Source organism: Ochotona princeps, chromosome X (assembly GCF_030435755.1).
Source record: "Ochotona princeps isolate mOchPri1 chromosome X, mOchPri1.hap1, whole genome shotgun sequence".
In the NCBI taxonomy this organism is placed as follows: domain Eukaryota; kingdom Metazoa; phylum Chordata; class Mammalia; order Lagomorpha; family Ochotonidae; genus Ochotona; species Ochotona princeps.
The window spans coordinates 3979786-4004143 of record NC_080865.1 but is presented as its reverse complement, the minus strand read 5'-3'; the positions used below and the strand labels follow the sequence as shown (position 1 = coordinate 4004143).

The window sequence follows — 24358 nt, the reverse complement described above, 5'->3', positions numbered from 1 at the left end:
TTGAAGGGCTGGTCTGTTGAGTGCCTTGCTCGACCTCCCCAGTGAGGTGATCGGCTGGGAGAGGCTCGCCACAGTGGGAGCAGCTGTAGGACTTGTGCAGAGTGCCAATACCTGAGCACATGGCGCAGCTCATGTGCTTGAGCTTTTTCTTTTAAAGATTTATTTATTTTTTTAAAATATTTATTTATTTTTATTGCAAAGTCAGATATACAGAGAGGAGGAGAGACAGAGAGGAAGATCTTCCATCCAATGATTCACTCTCCAAGTAGCCACACCGGCCAGAGCTGAGCCAATGAGAAGCCAGGAGCCAGAAGCCTCCTCCAGTCTCCCATGTGGGTGCAGGGTCCCAAGGCTTTGGGCCGTCCTCCGCTGCTTTCCCAGGCCACAGCAGGGAGCTGGATGGGAAGTGGGGTCACCGGGATCAAAACCAGTGCCCATATGGGATCCTGGCACGTATAAGGCGAGGACTTTAGCTGCTAGGCTACTGTGCCGGGCCCAGTACTTGAGTTTTTTCTTTTCTTTCTCTCTCTCTCTCTTTATCTCTCTTTATCTCTCTTTCCCGTTGCTAGAGCTTTAAGTGCTGCTAGCACAGTGGGCACTGGTGGGGCTTCTTGTCCAAATGTGGTGGGCTGCGTTGGTTCAGGTGGTAGATGTTGCTGAAGGCCTTGTGGCCATGGTTCTTCCTGATGTGCTTCCCAGTGCCTCTGCCTGTGTCCGCTTTATCCCTACCCCCCGGCTCTGCGCAGCTGGAGCATATGGTGGACATGCTCACAGTGCCCGAGGGTCCGGCTGGCCTTGACCCTTGTGTGCCTCCCGCCTCCGGAGGTTTTAGCCGTTTTTCAACTCCTGGTGCACAGAGCACAGATGTGGAACTCTCACTGTCTGTCGTCTTCAGTGCAGATGCTACCAAGTCCACAGCAACCTTCAAGGTGGGAGTGGCAATGAAGGTGGGTGCCCATGTGGAGAGCAATGGCACTGCCAGAGGCTGGCTCAGGGCCGCCATGCCCACTGTGGACACAGTCAACCACAGTGGTAGCAGCGGCAAGAATTGAAGCAATTCCCGGGAGGACTGGGTCACTAGGGCCTGGAGTGTGGGGAGGGGGAAGAGGGAGGGCACTGGTGAGGCCTGGAAGTGACTCAGAACAGCCCGGGGAGGCAAAGAAGCAGGACTGGAGCTCAGCTCGGACATGCAGGGGGTTCTGGCTGTGATGCTAACGTGGCAGGAAGGAGTTCATGAGGAGTCCAGGCTCAGCACAGGGAAAGGCAGGGAGGGCTGTGGGAAAAGGGCGAACATGGCCTCGGCCACAGCCGAATCCCTGGAACTCGGGGCCCTGGGCACGGGATGTGCCAAGCCTGGGCCTGGGGTGCTGCCATTGGCCAGCCGTGCTGGACCGCGCTGCTGTCAGTACACATGCCTTATATAGAATTTTAAAAGACAGAATGGTTGAAGAAAATACTCCAGTTAGAATAGGAGTAAAGACACAGAGCTAGAACATAACCAACATGTTCTAGGACATTAAAAGAACATAATTGGGGCTGATATTGTGGTCAGCAGGTAAAGCTGCCCACTGAAAGGCCAACATGCTGTAGACACCAGTTCAAGTCCTGGCTGCTTCATTTCTTATTCAATTGACTGCTAATGTGCTTGGTAAAGCCGTGGAACCTCCATTCCCTATCAGAAAAGTGCTCCAATTTTTACTTTGGGGGACACAATATCCTTTACTATTCCAGGTGACAAACACATTGGCCTTGTGTTGCTGAGGGAGACCTCATCTCTGTCTTCCAAGGCTGTTTACCTCGGAGCAGAAGCTGTCACCACCTCCGCTCCCAAGCCATGCAGACCTCCCGAGACTGATTTGGTCTCCCAGCAGACTCCTTGGATCTCTTTTATCTCTTGGGAAACTGAAAATAATAGAATCCATTCCCAGCAACCTTGTTCATAAGAAAGGGAGACCATACAATAAAACATATTCCATGTGTTAGAAATATAATAGCAAAGCAGTTTCTAATGTGTAGTAACAAGTAAAGTAAGGTACTATTTCAACCAAACTGTGAGACCCTGCCTGCTAACTTTCCTCCTGCAGTGAAAGAGATGACATTCTTCCAGGAAGGCCTCAGAGGCTCTGTTGATGTGGTGTAGCTAGCTGTATGGCACAGGTTCTGCCAGTGTGTCGTACATCGTGACTCCAGACAGGGCAGTATTGCCAAGTCCATTTTCTATATTGCAGTATGTATGTGAGGAAGGTAGATCTGCCTCTGTTCTTATGGGAAAGGTACCGACTTATCATCAAAAAGGATTTTCTCAAGGTTGCTCCAACCCCCTGGCAACTTCTGAGAGGGGCAGTAACAAAAACCACCAGGGTGGGCCTGGCAGCGTGGCCTAGCAGCTATAAGTCCTCGCCTTGAAAGCCCTGGGATCCCATATGGGCGCTGGTTCTAATCCCGGCAGCTCCACTTCCCATCCAGCTCCCTGCTTGTGGCCTGGGAAAGCAGTTGAGGATGGCCCAGTGCTTTGGGACCCTGCACCCGCGTGGGAGACCCAGAAGAGGTTCCTGGTTCCCAGCTTCGGATCGGCACAGCACCGGCCCGTTGCAGCTCACTTGGGGAGTGAAAATATCGGATGGAAGATCTTCCTCTCTGTCTCTCATCCTCTCTGTATATCCGGCTTTCCAATAAAAATGAATAAATCTTAAAAAAAAAAACACCACCAGGGTACTCACCTCACAGATTACAGTACAGTCAGGCTGCAGGGACGGTGGGTTGGGGGGAGGGTGGGAAGCAGGAGCTTTGTTATCTTCCAGGTGTTGGCAATGTTCCTTCATTTGAAGTCTGGGCTGTTCAAACTGGTTGCCTTGGATATAAGAACCTCCCTTCTCAATAAGAGTAGAAGGCTCAGTGTTGTCTATGATAAAGTAATAGAGAAGGTAGTTACAGAAGGGATATCACTGTCCCTGGAAAACATGACAACTGCGTTAAAGCACACCTCCACCAGAGTTCCAAGCTCTGTTTGAAAAGCATGGCCTTCTATCCGTGTGCAAGGGAACAGGCTTGGTAAAGAAAAGAAAAGCAACTTAGCTGTGTTAGAAGTATTTATAGAGGGCCTGGTATAATGGCGTGATTGGCTAATCCTGTCGCTTCAAGCATCAGGATCCCATGTGGACACCGGGTCATGTCCAAGCTGCTACACTTCCCATCTGGCTCAGTGCTTGTGATCTGGGAGGGTGATGAAGGATGCCTAAAGCCTTGGAACGCTGCACTTGAATGGGAGACATGGAGGAGGCTCCTGTCTCCTGGTTTTGGATCAGCTCAGCTCCAGCCATTGCAACCTCTTTGGGAGTAAGCCAGTGGATGGAAGATCTTTCTCTGTCTTTCCTTCTCTCTGTAAATCTGCCTTTCCAATGAAAGTAAATACATCTTTAAAATGAAGTATTTGTAGAGGAACTAAGCAAGCAATTCAAATCTTGTTTTTTTAAAAATTTGTTTATTTTTTTTTTTAAGATTTATTATCATTGGAAAGCCGGATATACAGAGAGGAGGAGAGACAGAGAGGAGGAGAGACAGAGAGGAAGATCTTCCATCCGATATTTTCACTCCCCAAGTGAGCCGCAACGGGTCGGTGCTGTGCCGATCCGAACCTGGGAACCAGGAGCCTGTTCCGGGTCTCCCACGCGGGTGCAGGGTCCCAAAGCACTGGGCCATCCTCAACTGCTTTCCCAGGCCACAAGCAGGGAGCTGGATGGGAAGTGGAGCTGCCGGGATTAGAACCAGCGCCCATATGGGATCCCAGGGCTTTCAAGGCGAGGACTTATAGCTGCTAGGCCACGCTGCCGGGCCCAAAATTTGTTTATTTTTAATGGAAAGATTTACAGAGAGAAGATAAAAAAGAAAGGTCTTCCATCCACTGGTTCACTCCCCAGCTGGCTGTAATGGCCAGAGCTGAGCTGATCCAAAGCCATGAGCTAGGAGCTTCTTTTGGGTCTCCCACACAGATGCAGGATCCCAAGGCTTTGGGCGGTTCCATATGACTTTCCAGGCCACAGGCAGGGAGCTGGAAGGGACATGGAACAGCTGAAATATGAACCAGTGCCACTATGGGATCCTGGCACGTGCAAGGCGAGGACTTTAGACACTAGGCTATAGCGCCGGGCCTGCAATTCAAATCTTAAGAACCTCTACTCTCCATTCCCTTTCTACCTTTTAAATGGATGTGTATATTTTTGACTCCTTCATGGAGAGACTAGATTATCAATTGGAAACACTGTGAGGTTCATCTTGTGTCTAAATTTGAGTTTCAACGTCATTAAGTTTTAAATATAATTTATTTCAGAAGCCATGCTCAGTTTTTCAGATACTTTCCTACATATTCTATTTTTTAATCCACTTCTACTTGTTTCCTATCCTGCTGTTGAACCTGATAAAAGTTTTGGCTGACTGGCCTTTTGAAGTTACTCCATTATCTCCTCTTGCAGAACTTTGGCTGTCATTGATATTCCCAGATGTATACCGCTGTGCCCCTGGGCTCGTCTTGCCTCAGTGTGTTGGCTATGCTCAGCTCCTCTTGATGCGCACTTGGCATACAGTGTTAGTGCAGCTGGAAAGTGTGTGCTTGTCGCATTGGAGTACCATAATCAGATTTCTAAATATAAATCACAATATATTCAGCAAATTGATACGTTTAGTTTGGGGTAAAAGCAATATTTTGAGTAAGTAATATGTAAGACACACACTGTTTATTGTCTTTAAATGGACTAAACTTTTCTGTGTTCATTTGCGTAGGTCTTTATCACCACTGCCTAGAGATTCTGAACTGCACAAGCAGAAGTATTCCCATGGGCATTATGGCTGTGACTACAGGAAGGATGCAAAAAGAGTCACCGATTGGAGAATAGACAGTGACAAATATGAACAGTGCAAACCAAGAATGTCCCCTCATGGAAATACGCATTATCGATCTTACGAATACAGGTCGCCTTCCCCAAACATAAGAAGAAATGTTTTAGAAAATTTTTATACACATAAAGCACATCGAGTGTATTCGCCTGGAAGAGGCAACAGTGACCGAAGATCTCAGTACATGCCCAGATATTCAGAGTGGGTACCCTACAAGGAGTATGACAGAAATTTTTATCCCCAGACATTGCAAGGAAGGTATATGAATGATGACCACAGAGTTAGAGGAAGTGAGAAAGGAGGAAAGCCAAAGCAGAGGGTAATGACAGATTCCTTTAGATCTGAAGGCAAGTGGCATGAAGATGAGTTGAGGTATCAGAAAATACAAGAAGAAAACTATTCCCAGTCACCTCGGCGAGGCTTTGAAGACTTTGACACAAGGAGCTCTTTTCAGAAGAGGTATAGGAAAATATTAATCCTGGGTAATATGCATAAAGCCTCAAGTTACTTTAAGGTTAAACACAAGCGCCTTGAAAAGCTTTTGTCTAAATACATAAAAAGTATTGTAATTTAGTTAAGCTTTATTGATCAAATGATTCTTTCTACAATGAAACATGCTCATGACCAGAATTTTTTCAAAGATGATATTTTTCTTTTTAGCTACTCTTTGCCTCTGTGAATTGGCTTGAGGGATCGTAAATTAGCATGCTGCCAAATATTCTATACATATAAGTATTTACTTTCTTTTTAGTGCAGGTATAAACTGCTTTATGTTATCACAGGTATCCTGAAGATCATGATTTCAAAAACTATGGACACACATCAAAAAGATCTAACGATGTGGAATGGTATGAAAACAGAGTGCCTACCAGGAACCCAAAGTGGAAGCCTGAGCATCCTCTTTCACAGTACCAAGAGGAGAAAGAGCCCTGGACCTTCAGTACCCAAACTCATCGATACACCGAAAAGGAATACTCAAGGACTGGTTCAGCTGCCAAAGTGTCTTATGACTATCGCCACAAACATCGGAAGCCGTCTGGTGGAGACCAGGACTTTTCTGATGGAAGAACTCAGAGGTACTTGAGGGAAGATGCAGAATATAGTTCTCGAAAAGGCTCTGTAAATAGAGAGTCAGATTTTTTTAATACTGGAAGAGGGAGAGAGACTGAAGGTGGGCAAGGCAGAGAGCCCTTTAAACCAGCTAAGGAAGACTGCATCACCTATACTCATTCAGATCCAAATGAGGTTGGTTTGAGGCCCTGTAAAGATAAATGGAAGGGAAAAAGAAAGACAGAAGGGGATTGCAGAAGAGAGAGCAACTTTTCCAGCAATCCTCCTGATAAAAGTCAGAAACTTGCTGGTGTGAAACCCTTATTTGTCAATCTTAGGAAGAATTCACTTACAGTTAAAATAGCTGTGAAGAAAACAGTAGATATGTTCAGGTATTATCTTTGTTTTTCTATGTATTTCATGTTTCTGCCACCTCGATTTTCAATTTCAAAAATGAAATTCTTAGTATGTTTAGAGTCTGCGGGAGTTGGGGGGAGAGGAAAGATGGGTCACCTGGATTTTTCTCTCAAAGCCCTGTAGTGAGAGTGAATCCTGTGCTTAATAATATGGGATAATTGCATATTTCCATATCCTGTCTCCAGATGCTTCTCAGATCCACGGCATTTCATGCAGTTGTCGCCCTTCCTGATGTGCTGCCAGAGTTTCCTTATCCAGGGATTGGCCAAGTGGAGTTCAAAAAGAGACATATTGCTTGCTTGGGTGCTCAGTGCCAGTGTTCCTGTCATGTGCAATTCAAGAGAAGTTTTAGTCTAGAAAGGATTTTAATAGGCTTTGATTTATTAGAGAAAGTAAGGCCCCAAAAAATGAGGTGATTAGTCTAAGTCGGAATTGGCTCAAATCCACTTTTCCTTTTGTGACTGAAGCAAGTGGGTGACTTTAGTGTGGCTCCCACTGCCATCTCAAAATGGCTTAATCAACTAGATTTTGCCAGTCTGGGAAAATCCCTGTATATAAGACATTTGCTTTAGCTCTTAATGATTCTTTAAGATTATTATTATTTTTTTTTTATTTTGAAGGCAGATTTATAGAAGAGAGCCAGAAATCTTCTGTCTACTGGTTCACTCCCCAAATGAGCCAGAGCTGGGCAGGAGCTTCTCCTGGGTCTCCCACATGGGTACAGGGGTCCAAGAACTTGGGCTATCTTTTTACTGCTTTCCCAGGCACATTAGCAGGGAGCTGGATCAGAAGTGCAGCACTTGGGACTTGAACTGAGATTTATATGGGATACTGGTAACACGGGTGGAGGCTTAGCTTCATGGTGTGTGTTTGTTAATAAGTTAACAAACAAAAAACCGCACGCTCTCCTGTTGTAGGCTATATTCTAAAGCAAGTGTGTATGCCTTCTTCCATTATGAATATCGCCTTCATTTTTACCTTCTATGAATAAGGCGTTACAGTTGGCAGTGTCAGCTCAATCCGCTCGTTACCTCAATATACTGCTAGAATGTGAATGAAAAAGTGATGAACCATGTTGACTTGATGCATTTATATTCATAGTTGACTCCTATTTGTATTTGAATAAAAAATAAGAGAAAACAAAATGCAAAGAGTAGCACGGTAAATCCAGGGTCCCTTTTTTTAGTTCTTTTTCTTGAAAATTAGGTGTGACAGCCCTCCTCCACATTTTTTTTCTCACATGCATTGCAATTGCAGAAAAAATACTGAATATACACAATATATTTATATGTGCATGGAACGCATTGATAAGGATGATTATTATTTTAAAAAGTTAGAAACATACAGGGACACAAAGCACCCCTGATCCTACTGTCCTAGAAGAATTTATAAATTTTCCAGTTTCTTTTATTATTTTTCTCTCTCTGTGTAAGATTTATTTGCTTATTTTACAGGTAGTGTTAGAGAGAGATGGGTGGGGTGGTGGGAAATCTCATCCATTGTTTCACTCCCCACATGGCTGCAACAGCCAGAGCTGGGCCAATCCGAAGCCAGGAACCAGGAGCTTCTTCCAGGTTTCCTACATGGGTGGCAAGTGCCCAAGGATGTGGGCCATCTTCCATTGCTTTTTTTTTTTTAAAGATTTATTCATTTTATTACAGCCAGATATACACAGAGGAGGAGAGACAGAGAGGAAGATCCTCCATCCGATGATTCACTCCCCAAGTGAGCCGCAACGGGCCGATGCACGCTGATCCGAAGCTGGGAACCAGGAACCTCCTCCAGGTCTCCCACGTGGGTGCAGGGTCCCAATGCATTGGGCTGTCCTCAACTGCTTTCCCAGGCCACAAGCAGGGAGCTGGATGGGAAGTGGAGCTGCCGGGATTAGAACCGGCGCCCATATGGGATCCCGGGGCTTTCAAGGCGAGGACTTTAGCCGTTAGGCCACACCGCACGGGGCCCAATCTTCCATTGCTTTTTCAGGCACATTAGCAAGACGTTGGGTCAGAACAGCAGCTGAGACATGAATTGGTACCCATATGGAATGCTGATATCATAGACAGTGGCTTGATGTGCTGTGCCACAACATCGGCCCCTTCTTGTGTATATTTATATATAGCTGTCATCATGTCATATTCATAGTTTTGTATCTTTTTATGTTCCCCTAAATAATTGGGTGCTAATACATGTCCTATTATATTACCCTAACGTCATAATTATATATGTGTAGAATGTAAGTTAAAGAATCACAGTATAAAAAATTTTTTTTAAAGATTGATTTATTTTTATTGCAAAGTCAGATAAATATAGAGAGAGGAGGAGAGACAGAGAGGAAGATCTTCTGTCCGATAATTCACTCCCCAGGTGACCACAACGGCTGGAGCCATGCTGATCCAAAGCCAGGAGCCGGGAGTGCTTCCAGGGCTCCCACATGGGTGCAGGGTCCCAAGGCTTTGGGGCATCCTCAACTGCTTTCCCAGGCCATGGGCAGGGAGCTGAAAATTTTCCTTTTTTTTTTTTTTTAACCCGACGCAACAGGCTAGTGTCTAAATCCTCCTCGCCTTTCATGTGCCGGGATCCCATATAGGCACTGGTTCTGATCCCGGTGACCCTGCTTCCCATCCAGCTCCCTGCCTGTGGCCTGGGAAAGCAGTCGAGGACGGCCCAAAGCCTTGGGACCCTGCACCCACATGGGAGAGCTGGAGGAAGTTCCTGGCTCCTGGCTCCGGATCGGCGCAGACCAGCCATTGCAGTCACTTGGGGAGTGAATCATCGGATGGAAGATCTTCCTCTCTGTCTCTCCTTCCCTCTGTAAATTTGTCTAATGAAAAAGTGATCTTGGAAATGTTGCCTTTTTTAAAGAAAAGAATTATTTTAAAATAGAGTTACACAGACAGCAAGACAGAGATCTACTGGCTCACTGCCCAACTGGCTTTAGCAACTGGTGCGGGCTGCATCCAAATTTGGAGCCAGGAGCTTCTTCAGAGTCTCCCCTGTGTGTTGCAGGGGCCAGGCACTTAGGCCATCTTTTAGTGCATTAGCAGGGAGGTGGAGCAGAAGCAGAGCAGCCAGGCTTCAGATTGGTACCCATATAGAATGTAGGTGCTGCAGGTGGTGACTTAAGATGCTACACCATAGTGCTGGCCTCATGAAATTTTCTGATTAAGTTACATAACCCAAAACAAACTGCTTTATGTAGCTGAAATTCTTGGGGCAGATTGAAAGAGGTATTTGTTGAATGTTTTGAGTAGGTGAGTAAGGAACTTGGTCAGACCAGGAAGGAAATGGTGAGGAGTGGGAGGTAGAAAGGATGCTGGCATCTGGGGCCGATTGTGCTGCTGCTGCTGATGTATGCGAGGCCCTTCGCATGGTAGAGATTTGCTAGCATACTTGATTGTGCACCGAGTACATCAGTCGCATTTGCCTCTAGTGCTTTATTTTCCAAGAAAGCAATGTGAGAGACTTTCCCCATTTTGAAAGGGGGTGAGGAAGCACTGAGCCTCAGGGCATTGAACCCCGACAGCTCTGAGGGAAAAGTGCTGCATAGGTGGGGGACAGTGGAAAAGCTCTTCACTAGGCATTGAAGGGAGGTAAGCTAATCACACCAGTTCGCTTCATGGTGGCTAATACACATCTGCAGGAACAGTATACCGTCAGTAGAGATGTTTTTGATAATCCAAACTGCTATTTCACTGTTATATGGTATAAAAAATGGTAGGGAATTTTTTCCTTAATGTTTATCATATTTTTATTTGATTTATTTGAAAAGCAGAGAGAGAGAGATGGATCTTCTTCCTGCTTGTTCACTCCCTCAAATCTCCACAGTGATCAGGTCCAGGCCAGGCTGGAGCCCTGTGGCTGCAAGAGCCCAGAGACTTGGACCATCTGCTGCCGCTGGCCTCGGGACGTGAGCAGGGAACTGGATTGGAGGAGGAGCAGCTGGGACTGCTTTTCAAATCATCTAAAAAGTCTTTTTTTCATACTGTGATTCCTTACCTCAGTTCTGCACATATGACTTTTATGACTTTTGGGCAATATGATAATAGGAGATGTAATAGTACCAGATTATTTAAGGAACATAAAAAAATACAAAACCGTCAATATAGTATTATGACAGCCAACACCCAGATGGGACAATGGCTTTGCAGAAGGTGACTCACTTCAGTATGCCACAAAATGGACCCAGCTTGCATATGTTTGTTTTTAAATTTAAATGACAGAGAAAGAGATAGGAGGCTTGCATTCACATGTTCACTCCTAAAATAGTTGCAACAGCAGAGTTGGTGAGGTTGAAGCTAGGAGCCAGGGCCTCCCTCCGAGTCTCTGACATGGCTGACAAGGACCCAGGTACTTGGGCCAAATACGTTATCAGGAAGCTAGGTCAAACGTAGAGTATCTTAGATTCAGACTAGCATTCTAATATAGGATGCAGGCATTGCAATCAGCAGTGTAACCAGCTGTGCTGCAAATCCAGCCCCCTCACGCATTTTGTAAAATCAAAAATTAATTGACAAGCCCAGTGCGGTAGCCTACTGACTAAAGTTTTTGCCTTCTATGTGCCGGGATCCCACATGGGTGCTGGTTCTAATCCTGGCAGCTCTTTCCCATCCAGCTCCCTGCTTGTGGCCTAGGAAAGCAGTCAAGAATGGCCCAAAGCCTTGGGATCCTGCACCCACGTGGGAAACCCTGAAGAGCTCCTGGCTTTGGATCGGTGCAGCTCTGGCCATTGAAGTCACCTGGGGAGTGAATCATCGGACAGAAGACTTCCTCTCTCCTCCTCTCTGCATATCCTGCTTTGCAATAAAGTTAAATAAATCTTTAAAATTTGACAAAAGTTTGTACTCATATTTTTCACCCTAGTTTCTCAGTATCTCCTGGGAATCTAGTGCAGGGAGTGGACAGTCTGCGTGAGGCTTGGCGGCATAGGTCTCGGCCTCACTGTGGGGCATTGGGCAGACCACCTTACTGCACCTGCTGGAAGAGTCTGGGCTGGCCATGTGTTTATATCTGTTGAAGCTGACTTGACAGGCGCATTTAGGTTCATCATAATTCTCTGAACTTATGTACAGTTGAGACTTTATAATGTTAAAATTTAGATACTTTTTCCCTGGCCTTTTTTTTTTTTTCTTTTTTGACGGTGATTGCTTGGTTGACCAGGCTGGGAAGGATGGAGGGTCAGGGAAAAGTGGGTGAAATCATTGTTTCCAAATTCTCTGTTCTTGTCTCTGGAGGAAAGGGAGAGGTAAAGGGGGACTCCACACCCAGCCTCCCAAATGTTAAAAATTAGATATTTTAAACTCAAATTGGTGTAAATTAGATACAAAAAAAAGTTTAAATCTAGCAAAAAGCTTGATTATGAGTCAGTGTTATGGTACAGCCCGCTTTGCCACTGCCTGTGACACCAGTGCCCAATTTGTGTCCTAGCTATTCCAGGTCTGATCAGGTTCCTGCTAATGGCCTGGGAAAAGCAATGGAGAATGGCCCAAATTGTTGGGTCCCTGCCACCCACAAAGGAGACCTGGAAAAAGCTCCTGGCTCCTAGTTTTGCCCTGGCCATTGTGGCCATCCTGGGAGAGAACCAACAGATGGAAGATCTCTTCTCTTTCCCTCTCACTCTGGAACTCTTGGCTTTCAAATAGGTCTTAAAAAAAAAAAAGCTGAAAAAATGAATTGAAATTAACTTCAGTTAGATCATTGAAGGCTGTCATCTCTAGCTGAGGCATTCATTCCAAATTGATCAAGTAATTTTGCATTCAAATAAGACCTAGTTTATGTGTGAGACTGTTAGACTATCCTGGGTGTATAGAGCTACATAAGAGCATTCTTCCCCATTGGTTTTATCAACAAACAGGATAGCATTGGTTATACCATGATGGAATGAGTGGTGCAGAGGTGATGTGCAGCCCAGCGGCGTGGGTGATCCAGGCTGTGAGATGCATGTGGGGAAAGCTTTCTGCGAGTGACTTGGAAGGCTGGTATGTGTTACACATGTGAACGTGGGGTGAATAATGTTTCACCTGTACAGGTTAACAGCAGAACGACATCACCAGGAGTTTTCTGTGTTTCTGAGCAGTCAGGCAAAGGGAATAGGGGGACATCAGACTGTGAAAGCAGGAGTGCCATGCCTGTCAGACTGAATGGATGCCAGGTAGTGGCTAGGAGAGGGCAGGCAGCTCGGTCTAGCCGGAGGTTTGCTGTCTGTGAGTGCGACAGGATGAGTGTCGGTGCTGGCGAGCCTGTGCAAAGCCTTTTGGGAAAGCAACTCATGAGGTGGTGGACCTCATTGTCCATTAGTCACCCAGCTCTTTTCCTTCAACTCGAAAGCTTCTGAATGCGTTATTAGCAATACAGGAGCAAAAAATGTAATTGGGAAAGTGCTTTATAAAGTGTAGGATGCTGTGCAAATGTTAATTACTGGTGGGAAGAAACAGAAAGGAAAACTGAGCCATCTGGGTTTGGTTATATATTATAAAGTTTCTGGAAGGAAGAAGAACCTGTTTATTTTGCTTATGGTTTGTTTACCAAGTAGGCTTTTTTTTTTTAACAAGTAGTAAGTGTCCACAGTAAAATAAAGTTTAATGTAATTATTTTAAAGTTGTTTTTACAATGCATAAGAAAGAGCATCAACAGAGATATATTTAAACAAAAAAAGTGGAGAGATTGAACAAAGGAAGTTTCATGAGGCTAGTACCTAATATAGTTTACAGTGTAAATTTTTGGCTGAATTTTAAGAATTAACTAAAATGTGTTTCAGATGATAGCATTTGGTCTTTTCAGCCCAAGTGTGTGCTTTTGGGATGTTTCCTGAAATTATGAACTTGTTAATACACAGTGTAGGGAATATTGAAATGGAAAATGTGAATCAATATGTTTTAAATTTACACGTGGTAAAACTATTTTTTAAGATTTATTTATTTATTTTTATTGGAAAGGCAGGTATACAGAGAGAAGGAGAGACAATGAGCTGTTCCATCTGCTGGTTCATTTTCCAATTGGCTGCAATGACCGGAACTGAGACAGTCTAGAGCCAGGAGCCAGGAGCCCCCTCGGGGTCTCCCACACGGGTGCAGGGTTACAAGGCTTTGGGAAATCTTCAACTGCTTTCCCAGGCCACAAGCAGGGAGCTGGATGGAAAGTGGAGCAGCCAGGATTAGAACTGGCGCCCATATGGGATCCCAGCGCACGCAAGGCGAGGACTTTAGCCACTAGGCTACTGCGCTGGGCCCTAGACAGTTTTGAATTTTTACCTCTGAAGACAGTTCTTCAGAAGTAACAAATGATAAGCCTAAAACTTCCAGTTATAACATTTACTGTTCAGTTTCTAGAACATTATAACTTTAATGTATTTTAATACAAGTCTTGTTCTGGTTGAACTCTAGGGTAAATTTTAACTGATATGTTTAAATAGTAATATTTCAGGAATTAAATACAGCTTCATAAGTATGCTAAAGCACTCCTGTGGATTGAATTTTGGACATAGAGTGGGGATTAGAGTTCTGCCAGTAATCTGTACTAAATTACAAGTAAATTCTAACCATCACCCAGTAGAAAAACTGGAAGCCATTAAGAATTGATTTTCTTGTTTGGAAAAAAATTGAGGCTTTAAAAAATATCCTAATCAACTGATGTCCCCTTGTGGATGGCCCACCTCATCATTTAAATATTTTATTCTATAGAAATTTGTTTTAATTCTAAATTATTTTTTTGATATGGAACAGGCTTTTTTTTTTTCTTGTAACATTGAACCCTACCAAAGATCATTTGTAGTTCATTGGTGGAGATTGGTATGGGTTGTGTTTTTCAGTGACTGTCTCTTAGCTAGTTACCAAATACCCAGTAGGAAGCTTAAAGCAAATTTGAAGGGAAGAAGGAAAATGGGCCTTTTAATGAGTCAAGCAAGGCATAGCAGTGACATCAACCTGCTGCATAATCACTTTTCTACCTTTGTACCTCTGCAGAAAATTGTCTCCAGCACTGTTCAAAGAGGGGAGTATGGGAAATCAGATGGAGCCCTTGCCTCTGATAAGACCACTTTCTTAGAATAATTGACAATTTCGTATGAACAGTATTTTTAGCCACTTGCGACTCCAGAACAGTTTCACATGTATAGCTAAGTAAAATAAGTAAATAGTGCATACTTGCCCCTGCTTCCCCAGAGATATCCGTCTGATTAGTTTCGACATATGTTGAGCTATAATTTATTCCAGTGGTTCTCTGTTATTTAAAACATGCTCTGGAGCTGTCTTCTGTATTGAATTTCAGAGCCTGTACCATACTCAGAAAGAACCTCAGCACTTGTAATCTCAATTCTTTGGGCAATGAACTTGATTGTGGGGATGAACCAAAAAACATTCAGAATTAAGTGCCAAGGAAGAAAATGTTTGCAAGCTGATGACTGCCCTTTTGGCTCCAAAATAAATATAAACAAAAAAATAGTAAAGGTGTGACAATTACATTGCCTCCAGATGAAGAATATTCGAGTGTTTCACACAAAAGTATCTTGGAATGAGGTGCTTTTCCCCCTTTATGACACAGATGATACTGTTCATTGGAGTGTTCAACCTCTGCATTGTAAAATAAAACAGCAAAGGTACATGTCATTGTATTTGTGTCATGGTGCCATTCCCATAGATCTACTATAAAAATTAGGATAATGCTGCTAAACTCTTTTGGGATGTGGTAATGCCTCAAATAATTGTTAGCTAAATGTCATAATCATCATTTGTAATAGTACCTAGAATTAAAAAGATTCAAAAGGCTTTTAAATAGTAAGATAGCTGGGGCTGTATGATAAACGATGGTGTGTCTTTAAGGGTGCGTTTGAGGTGTTAACAATTGTAACTTTGCTAATAAGTAGGACTCTTAGAGTTTAGTGAGAATTTATGATTAATCAGCTCACAGAATTTGCTTTCAAATTGCTTTTTATTACTAATTACTAAGCTTTTCATCACTGATACTAAGATATCAGGAGTCCTGTGAAGTCAGGGAGTCTTGTGTTTCTTACCAGCCTCTACAGTATAGTGGTATTTCAAGATCATGTAATTTTTCTGGATAACAATGTTTTGGCCATTTAGGAGTAGAAAATGATCTCATTGATTATTTTACATTTTATGTGTCTTTAGTGCCTGTAGTTCTTGAAGTAAAAATTGTTCCACTTAGAATTTTGAAGATTATTCAAGTGGCAAATGTTTAATAGCCTAATTTAGAAAAAACTCATAAATGTGTATCTCTAGCTATTTTCTCCTACTTGTTTTTGTAGATTATAGAATATAATTTAGTGTCTTAGTTATAAGATAAATATATTATTAGTTTGTAGCCATATTAATTTTAATGAGTTATTTCCTTAGCAAAAGAGTTTCCAATTTAGTTAAACATTTGCAAATTATTCTAGGATCACTACTAGCTATCCCTCAGAGAGACAGATGTCACATGATTTGGTTGCCGTCGGCAGGAGAAGTGAGAATTTTCATCCAGTGTTTGAACATCTTGACTCAACTCAGAATACTCAGAACAAATCTACAGAAGAATTTGCTCAGGAAATCATAACACTAATCCATCAAGTTAAAGGTTGGTATATTTTGCACATACGTTAGGAATAACAGAAGTAATGTACTGACTTTCTACAAGATACAGGTAAATACCTGAGATATAATTTAATAGGAAAACTGTAAAGTATAATTAGTATGGCTTAATTGTATTTTAGTGTAAGGTAGACCATGAATTAGGAGATGTGTTGGGGAGTGTATCAGGTGTTGATTAGAACCGTTGTTCTTTATGTGTGGTTTCAATAAACTTGTATTTCAACTGTTGGGAGATTAGAAATTGCAAATTTAGAGTCTGGTTGCTGCAAAAAGAGAAGCAGTCAGAATAGTGGAAAAAATAACTGATAATCTCAAAGGGAGGAAGAGGTTGAACAGCTATATAAACTCCAGAAATCTAGGTCATTTTGCGATCATTAAAAAACCTTTAGGGCATTCCTGGAACTTTGGGCTATTAGGGTGTTTCTAAGTGATCGGTGAGAAATTCCAATTTGCTTTGGCTGAGTTATAATATCAGGGAGTTGCATAATAAATAATTGAAAGATTTGCATTATTGTTTTTGCTTTTGACAAGCTTTCATTAATCAGAAAATTCAGTGATGTAGAAAACCTTTCCCCAGTGTTGCTGCATAAATTAAGGTAGTCATGGGTATCATAAGCCGGAGGCATTAAAAAATTTCAAGATTTGTATTTTGTTTTTCTTACCATATAATGGCCATAATCTTTCCTACCATCACAAAACATACTTTGAAACTGCATTATTTTCTCTGCATCCCTCAAGCTGAGGTGTATATTTTCTTTAAGCATTCAGTTTGGTGGACAGAGTTCACTTTCTCAACTCCAGGCATTCTGACCCAAAGGAAATGTGATTCTTAATAGAAAGAGAGCTAGTATTACAGAAAAGCCCAGCAGATTCTTCCACAAAAGGAGCAGTAAAGTAGGGGAAAGAAGTACTTGAATGGAGTCTTTATGGGTCATGTGTGTTCTCTTTCTTTTTGTTCTGTTAAAATCCTGTAGAATGGCTTATTTCAAAATGTGTCCATGAACTTTAGTTGACATACAATGACATAGGGTCCCTGTGGTATGTAAATGTAATGTTTAACGTTTGTTCATAGTTATTTTGAAGTTTTAGGGTGTTTTTTGTAGTGAATTTTTATTGCCAGTGTAGAGCTCTGTGCCATCTTTACTTTCTAGATATGGTAAATTTCTTGGAGAAGAAAAGTTCTCACTTTGAGAGAGCCATTGTTTTTTCCATGGACAGTAAACAGACATATTAGGAAGAAAATACTTGAATTCCTTAGTAAAGTGTTTTCCACTTACAGCATGTGAGCACTATAAATTAGTCTGAAAAGTAAATTGAGGTCCCACATTTACAAAAGATAACAGATTTGCTTTTTTTAAGAAGTCCATTCTTGTACTTATAATCTAAGTGGAATCAGTTTTACATAAAATCATTTGTTTCCTCTTTTAGCAAATTATTTTCCAGCATCTGATATTACACTACATGAGCGTTTCTCAAAACTGCAGAAGACATGCAATGCAGATGTAAATGAAATTGAATTGAATTCAAATCCAGAAATTCACAGGTAATGATTGATTACTGCATTCTTGTTTAACTCAAAGTGAACCTCAGAGCAGATTTTCGATGGAATTGCTTACTGAACTTGCTCTATATTTTGGTGCGTATTTGTGACCCCAAAATACGTCTCAGGCAAGCAGGTGCTGGACCAGTCCACATCAGTAGAATAGGCTGCATGTATGCCATTGAAAAGTTTTGTTTAAATGAGTAGGACTCTGAAAATGTATACTTGCCTGATTTTGATTTTACTGTGTCCATGGTACTTATCTACAGAAGTTATCATTTAAAGAATGAACGATGGTTCTCATGCCATTGAAATCATGTGTTGGTTGCTTCTTGCAATCGCAAATGGCTGCTCTGGGGACAGCTGGATGAAAATAGGTGTCATCTGCTGTAGGAATTTGTTCAAGCTGGTGTAAGGTAGGTTTATCAGTGTTAGAACGCTATCACCAAAACAAAGTTGGAAGGTGCAGATACTAATGATTTGGGAACTATAAAAACTTTCTGGGCTCAGCGCCATAGCCTAGTGGCTGGGGTCCTCACCTTGCATGCGCTGGAATCCCATATGGGCACCAGTTCGTGTTCCAGCTGCTCCGCTTCCCATCCAGCCTCCTGCCTGTGCCCCGGGAAAGCAGTGGATGATGTCCCAAAGCTTCGGGACCCTGCACCCGTGTGGGAGACACTGAAGAAGCTCCTGGCTCCTGCCTTCATTGCAGTTCAGCTCTGGCCATTGAGGCCACTTGGGAAGTGCATTTGCACATGGAAGATCTTTCTGTCTCACCTTCTCTGTCTAAATCTGACTTTCTAATAAAAATATATAAATCTTGTAAAATAAAAAAAACTTCCTGTAATGCTGTTCAAAATTAATGACTGTCCTAGAGATTAACGTATTAGATGAAAAGCCACCTGGTGGTAGCAAGTTTATTGTCTTTTCTTCAGGACATACCAGCTATATTTGAAGTCTCATTTTTTTCTTTAAAAACAAAACAAAACATTTGCTTGTTTCCATTGGAAAGACAAAGGGATTGTTCATCTGCTGGTTCATTCCCCAAATGGCCACAATGGCCAGCGCTGAGCTGATCTGAAACCAGGAGCCAGGGGCTTCTTCTGGATCTCCTGTGGGTGCAGGATCCAAAGGCCTGCAAACATGGAGCTGGATGGGAAGTGGAGCAGCTGGGACACAAGCTGGTGCCCATATGGAATGCTGGCACTGTCAGGCAGAGGATTAGCCACTAGTTGAGTGATCACACCCACCCCTGGAGTTCCATTCTGTAGTAGCAGAATTAGGATGTCGGCATATAACATAAGTTTCAGAAAGTAATGTGATTTTATTCATTACTCTAGGAGGATTGATATGTCTTTGGCTGAGCTGCAGAATAGACAAACTGCTGTTTATGACTCAGAACAGGTAAGTGAATCCAAGTTTTGACAAGGTGTCATCTTACTGCCCTGCTAATGGGAAAGAGGAAGAAAGTGGAAGCACGTGAGGAAGGACTGAGACGTAGAAACGTGAACTAGAAACATCTGCTCAGGTTATTCTGCTGATTGAGCAGGCTAAAGTAAAAATACTGAGGAAAAACAAACCTATTTCCAAAGAAGGATAACGTGTAGAGAAAACAGCTCTTAAAATTGATATGAAATTGCAAACATTTAAGGTTAATTCCGCAACTCTGCATTGTAACGTTCCTGGAATGTTCAATACCTGTTTTTCCAGCAGAGTCATGTGGAATGTATTTTGAAGTTGCACCTGAGATGAATATGACGGAACTAAGTTTCTTTTGATAGGGGCATTCAGTGTAATTGTAGAATATAGCAAAATAGTAAAAAAAAAAAAAACGAAATGAAAGAAATTTCTCACTAGAGGTGTGATGCGTGAGGTTCCTATCTAACACTTCCTCTGTTTGCTAATTAGAAAAGCAATCTTCTTGATTAGGACTCATGGAGAAAACCGGCTCTTGTTAGAGGAAGTATATCAAGTTATAGGAGAACTAATTTATTCATTGAGAGTACAGTGTTTTTAGAGGAGAGACTACATTTCTGACACAACATATAAGTAATTCTATTTTTGAAATGCATGTAATTGTTGAATTTTGGGGGTAGCTATTGAATAAATGATAGTTTCAAAATCACATATAATTCAATCATCTTAAAATAATTTTTATCATCTTCAGTCTTAAATCTGGTATTTTGATGTTTTATGTTTCTATTTGCTTAATTGCTACTAATAATTTTTTAGTGTAAAACCTGATTTCCCCATGACCTTTTTATGTTTGTGGATTTTTTTTAAAGTTTTAATTAGCTTTTGTAGTAATTGGCATTTCTTGCTGACCTCCATAGAGTATTACTATAATTTGAATCATTGTACATTATTCTTTTGAGTTAAGTTTATCATCGTTTAATTATTTTCCCATTTTATCTGTTCACATTTTTGTGTAATATTTAGAATATATTCATTCTAGGTCTGTAGTTTTTCTTTGAGATACTCTCCCATCAATGAGATTCTGGATTCTCTCTTAGGAACATTCCTGACTGTAGTGTCAGTTGGGTTCTAAAATATTTTTATCGGGTAACTGTACCATTAGCAGCATGATAAGTACAAGATGATTTATTTAGGACTTTTATTTAAGGTTCTTGTCAGATAATGACCTTTATGCAACTAACAGTAATGTGAATAACTTGTCTTTTGTCGAAATTCCTCAGACTGTGGTGAAAATAATAGATCCAAATGACCTACGACATGACATTGAAAGGAGGAGAAAAGAACGGCTGCAGAATGAAGATGAGCACATTTTGTATATAGCTAGTGCTGCAGAGAGGTAATCAGTAGATGGTTTCAGCATATTTTTTCAATTTTTTGTGTGATTATTTCTTGTAGTTGAGGGATTTGACCATCTCCATTTTATATGCTTAAGTGGAATTTATTAAAATACTTCAAAGTTACTCAGTAGTCATCGTATGTGGTTTGATTTTAAGAAAATATGACATAGGTGGGGTGTTTGAGGTCTTCGTAGAACTTGTTTAAAATTTGATTTTGATGTAAGGTTAGGACTAATTGAAACATGGTTGAAGTGTATATTTGGCACACAGGGCGGTGATAGGATGAATGTGTGGCGTGGCTGGCCACGCCCCCCACTTGTTTCTGAGAAGCAGAGATGCACAAGGACAGAAGGAGCTCCTGAAGTACCTTCAGCAGCCTGGCCTGAGCCGAGCTGAAGCCAGGAGCCGAGAACCCATTGCAAGTCACACATGTGGCTAGCAGAGAGCCAGTTGCTGCAGCTGTCACCCGCTGTCCCCAGAGTGCACATCAACAGGAAGCTAAGGTTGTGTGCAGAGCCAGGACTTGAGCCCACACACATAAGAGACAGTGATCCAACCGCTATCTTCACTTTACTGCTAGTCCAAATGCCTGCCCTGACTCTGCTCTTTAATCATACAAGCTCACTTACATCCTTTTCTTGAGTTAGCAGCTTTAAGAAGCCAGGCAAACAGGATTTTAAAATCAGATTTAAGACGACCAGCATATTACAAAGACCATATAGTGCCCCCGGGGTATATCTTTACCCTGGGAGGTGATTGAGAGTTTGAGCGTTAGAGTTTGGGGTTAGGTGTGAATTCATTGCCCAGCTGTTAGACTCCTAGCTGTGTGACTCAGTTTAGACAAATTATTTAGTCTGTGTTTCCTCATCTGTAAAACAGGAATAAGAATATTTACCTCACAGTGATGGTTAACATCAAGCAAAGTGGTAAGTGTAAGATAGATTAGCTGATCACTGTAAACATTATTAATGTTAGGTTTCAGAATGATATTAAAGCATGCTCAAATATCTTATTCCAAAGTATCTTTTGCTAGGTCTGTGGAATTACTGAATTTGTATTGGTTACTTGGTATCATATAGTTGAGCCATGAGGGTTTTGAAAAATTTGAGATAGAACCATATAAATGATTTTCATAATTTTTATTAGATTCTGAGTTATATGACCATCTTTAGTACCCATATACAAAATATTTCATTACCTCAGAAGGAAACATGGTATCCATTAGCTGTCAGTCTCTGCTTCTCTTCAGCCTGGCAACTATTCCTATGGATTAGCCTATTGTTATTTTATATAAATGCAGTCACATAATATATATATATATATGTTTTCTATGACTGATTTTTTCATGTTAGCCTAATGTTTTCAGTGTTGACCCATCTTGTAACATAAGGATTCCTTTTAATTGTATGGACATATCATGTTTTGTTTATCTGCTTAACACTTGTTGGCTGTTTGAGTTACTTTGCTTTAGCATTATTATAAATAATGGTGCTATGAACAGTTGTTTGTAACATTTTTTATGTAGACATATGTTTTCATTTCTCTTCAGTATATTCCAAGGCGTGGAATTGATGAGTTGGGTTCTAACTGTATTTAACTTTTTAAGATACTGGTAGACTGTTTCCCGGAGTGGCTGTACTGTTTTCTATTCATATCAGCAGTGTGTGAGGAGTCCAATTTCTCTACATCCTCGCCAGCACTTAATGTCATTTGGTTTTTTTAATTGACATAGAACCTTTAATTTCTCACTTTATCCTAATTCAGTAAGAAAAATATTTCATTTTAGCCTGCTATCTTAGAAATTCAGCTTACTGGGGCTGGCACTGTGGCACAGCACTGATATCCCAGTTGAGCACCAGTGTGACTCCAGGCTGCTCCATCTCTGATCAGCTCTCCTAGTGCATGGAAAGCAATAGAGGATGACCCAAGTGTTTGGGCCCCTGCACCAACATGGGAGACCTGGAAGAAGCTTCTAGCTCCTAGCTTCAGCCTGGCCCAGCCCCAGGACAATGCAACATTTGCAAAGTGAACCAGCAGATGGAAGATTTCTCTTTCTCTCTGTAACTCTGCCTTTGAAATAAAAACTTGGTTTATCACAGTTGACTTCATTATATTTTTTAAGCAATTTTTAAGATCAAGTAAATATATGCTTTATGTAGAAAATCAAAAAACTGAAGCATAATAAAATCATAAATCACAAGATGTAGTGATTTCCCATCTGCAGAGTTATTCCTTAGAAAGTTGGAGACTGCGTTTGCTCACCATGTGTCCCCCTTGCCTTGGGCTCCTGCTTGTATTTGTTGAGTGAATGAACGAATATTTTCCAAAAGAATAGAGAGATGTAAAATTGTGATTAATGTCGATCTGGATTACTATTCCCTCATGCACTAGGCCCTCTCACGCCGACTAACACTCGGGGATTCTGTCGCGTCTCTGTGCGCTCCCAGTCTCTTGGCCTGATGTCTGTGTCTTCTCCCATTTCACTGTTTCTCGTCTCTTAACCAATGTTACCAGGATCGCTGCAGTGTGATTAAGATTTTATGTTATAATTTGAGTATGGGGTGTGTGTAATGAAACAGCTTTAAAATAATTTGAGAGTACAATAGCAGTGCCAGGCAGTTTACAGGGCAACATCAGTTCTTATTCTTGCTGTTCTAATAGCCTGTGATCTGTATTGAACTAGGATTAACTATATGAAGGTATTTTGTTCATTTATTCAACACATAGTAATGTATTCATTCTGGTTACTGTTCTAAACACTGGGATATGACAGAAAACTACACAAACCCCTGTCTTTATGGCACTTAAGATTTGATAGTAGGAGAAAGAAAATAAATAAGTACATGACAGTGAAGTGATAGGTAAAAAATAAAGCAGAAAAATTAATTTAATAGGAAAGAGTGATATATATATGATCTGATTATATTTGTGATATTCATATAGTATGCTTAAGACTTTTCCAAAAAAATTAGCAGGAATGTAAATTAACTTAGGGTTATTTGAAGGGATAATATTTAAAGAGAGGAACAGTAAATACAAAGACCCTAAGGGAGGAGTGTGATCCTCAGTAGGATTGCCATGTAGTGAAATAAGGAGTGAGTTAGTAAATGAAACCAAATCATGAAGAAATTGTGAAGGACATTAATACTTGGTATTTCAGTGTTGATAGTAATACAAGCTAGTACAACCATTTTGTAAGACACTGTGGAGATCCTCAGAAATCTGAACATAGATGTACCATATGACAAAGCCGTCCCATTCCTGGGAATTTACATAAAGGAAATGAAGGTAACACATGAGAGAGTTATTTATATCTCCGTGTTTATAATGGCCCATTTCATAGTAACCAAGATGTAGAATTAACCCACATGTCCGTCAAGTGATGACAGAATAAAGAAATTATGGTATGTCTACACTGTAGAATACTGCTCAGCCATAAAAAATGAAATGTTGTCTTTTGCAACAAAATGGATGTAACTGGAGACCATGATGCTTAGTGAAATAAACCAGTTCCAAAAAAGACATATATTTTCTCTGGTAATGTGGTAGTTATTTCAGAATACCAAAAAACAGTTGTATATTAAGAATGAAACTGACATCTTCTGACTTGATGATTGTTTATATTGTTGTGGACAATGGTCTTTCTACTTTTCACTTGTTGAACACTATGGTTAGTGGTGCACTTAAGCCTGTGATTATAAAGTAAAAGTATGTTACTGCAGAAATTAAAGGAATAAAAAGAAGGAGGGGGGTTGAAGGAGGAAGGGAAGTATGGTTGTCTTCTTAAAATTGTATCTTTGCAATACATGAGATGTTATCTTTATATGAAAAATAAAAATAATTTTTAAAAAGAGTTTGCATTTTACTCTGTGATTAGAAAACATTTTGAAATCTTACCAGAAAGACATGATTTCACTTAAAATTTTTTTTATTAATTTTTTATTACAAAGTCAGACATACAAAGAAGAGGAGAGACAGAGAGGAAGATCTTCCATCTGATGATTCACTCCCCAAGTGAGCCGCAACTGCGGGTGCTGCGCCGATCCGAAGCCGGGAACCAGGAACCT

At 41.3% G+C, this 24358-nt stretch overlaps 1 protein-coding gene across 2 annotated transcripts in view; it reads left to right on the top strand.

Moving 5' to 3' along the window:
* BCLAF3 (BCLAF1 and THRAP3 family member 3) overlaps positions 1 to 20414 on the top strand; it is a 33073-nt gene extending 12659 nt beyond the window's left edge. The window contains exons 3-8 of one of the 2 annotated variants that reach the window (XM_058658737.1): positions 4777 to 5349; positions 5673 to 5966; positions 15809 to 15924; positions 17367 to 17481; positions 18819 to 18882; positions 20175 to 20414. In XM_058658737.1, the coding sequence (XP_058514720.1) occupies positions 4777 to 5349; positions 5673 to 5966; positions 15809 to 15924; positions 17367 to 17481; positions 18819 to 18882; positions 20175 to 20294 (1282 nt within the window). In that variant the 3' untranslated portion in view covers positions 20295 to 20414. Of the gene's footprint in view, positions 1 to 4776; positions 5350 to 5672; positions 5967 to 15748; positions 15925 to 17366; positions 17482 to 18818; positions 18883 to 20174 lie in introns of both variants that reach the window. The other variant, XM_058658736.1, reaches the window with a different exon arrangement.
* The last annotated feature ends 3944 nt before the right edge of the window (positions 20415 to 24358 follow it).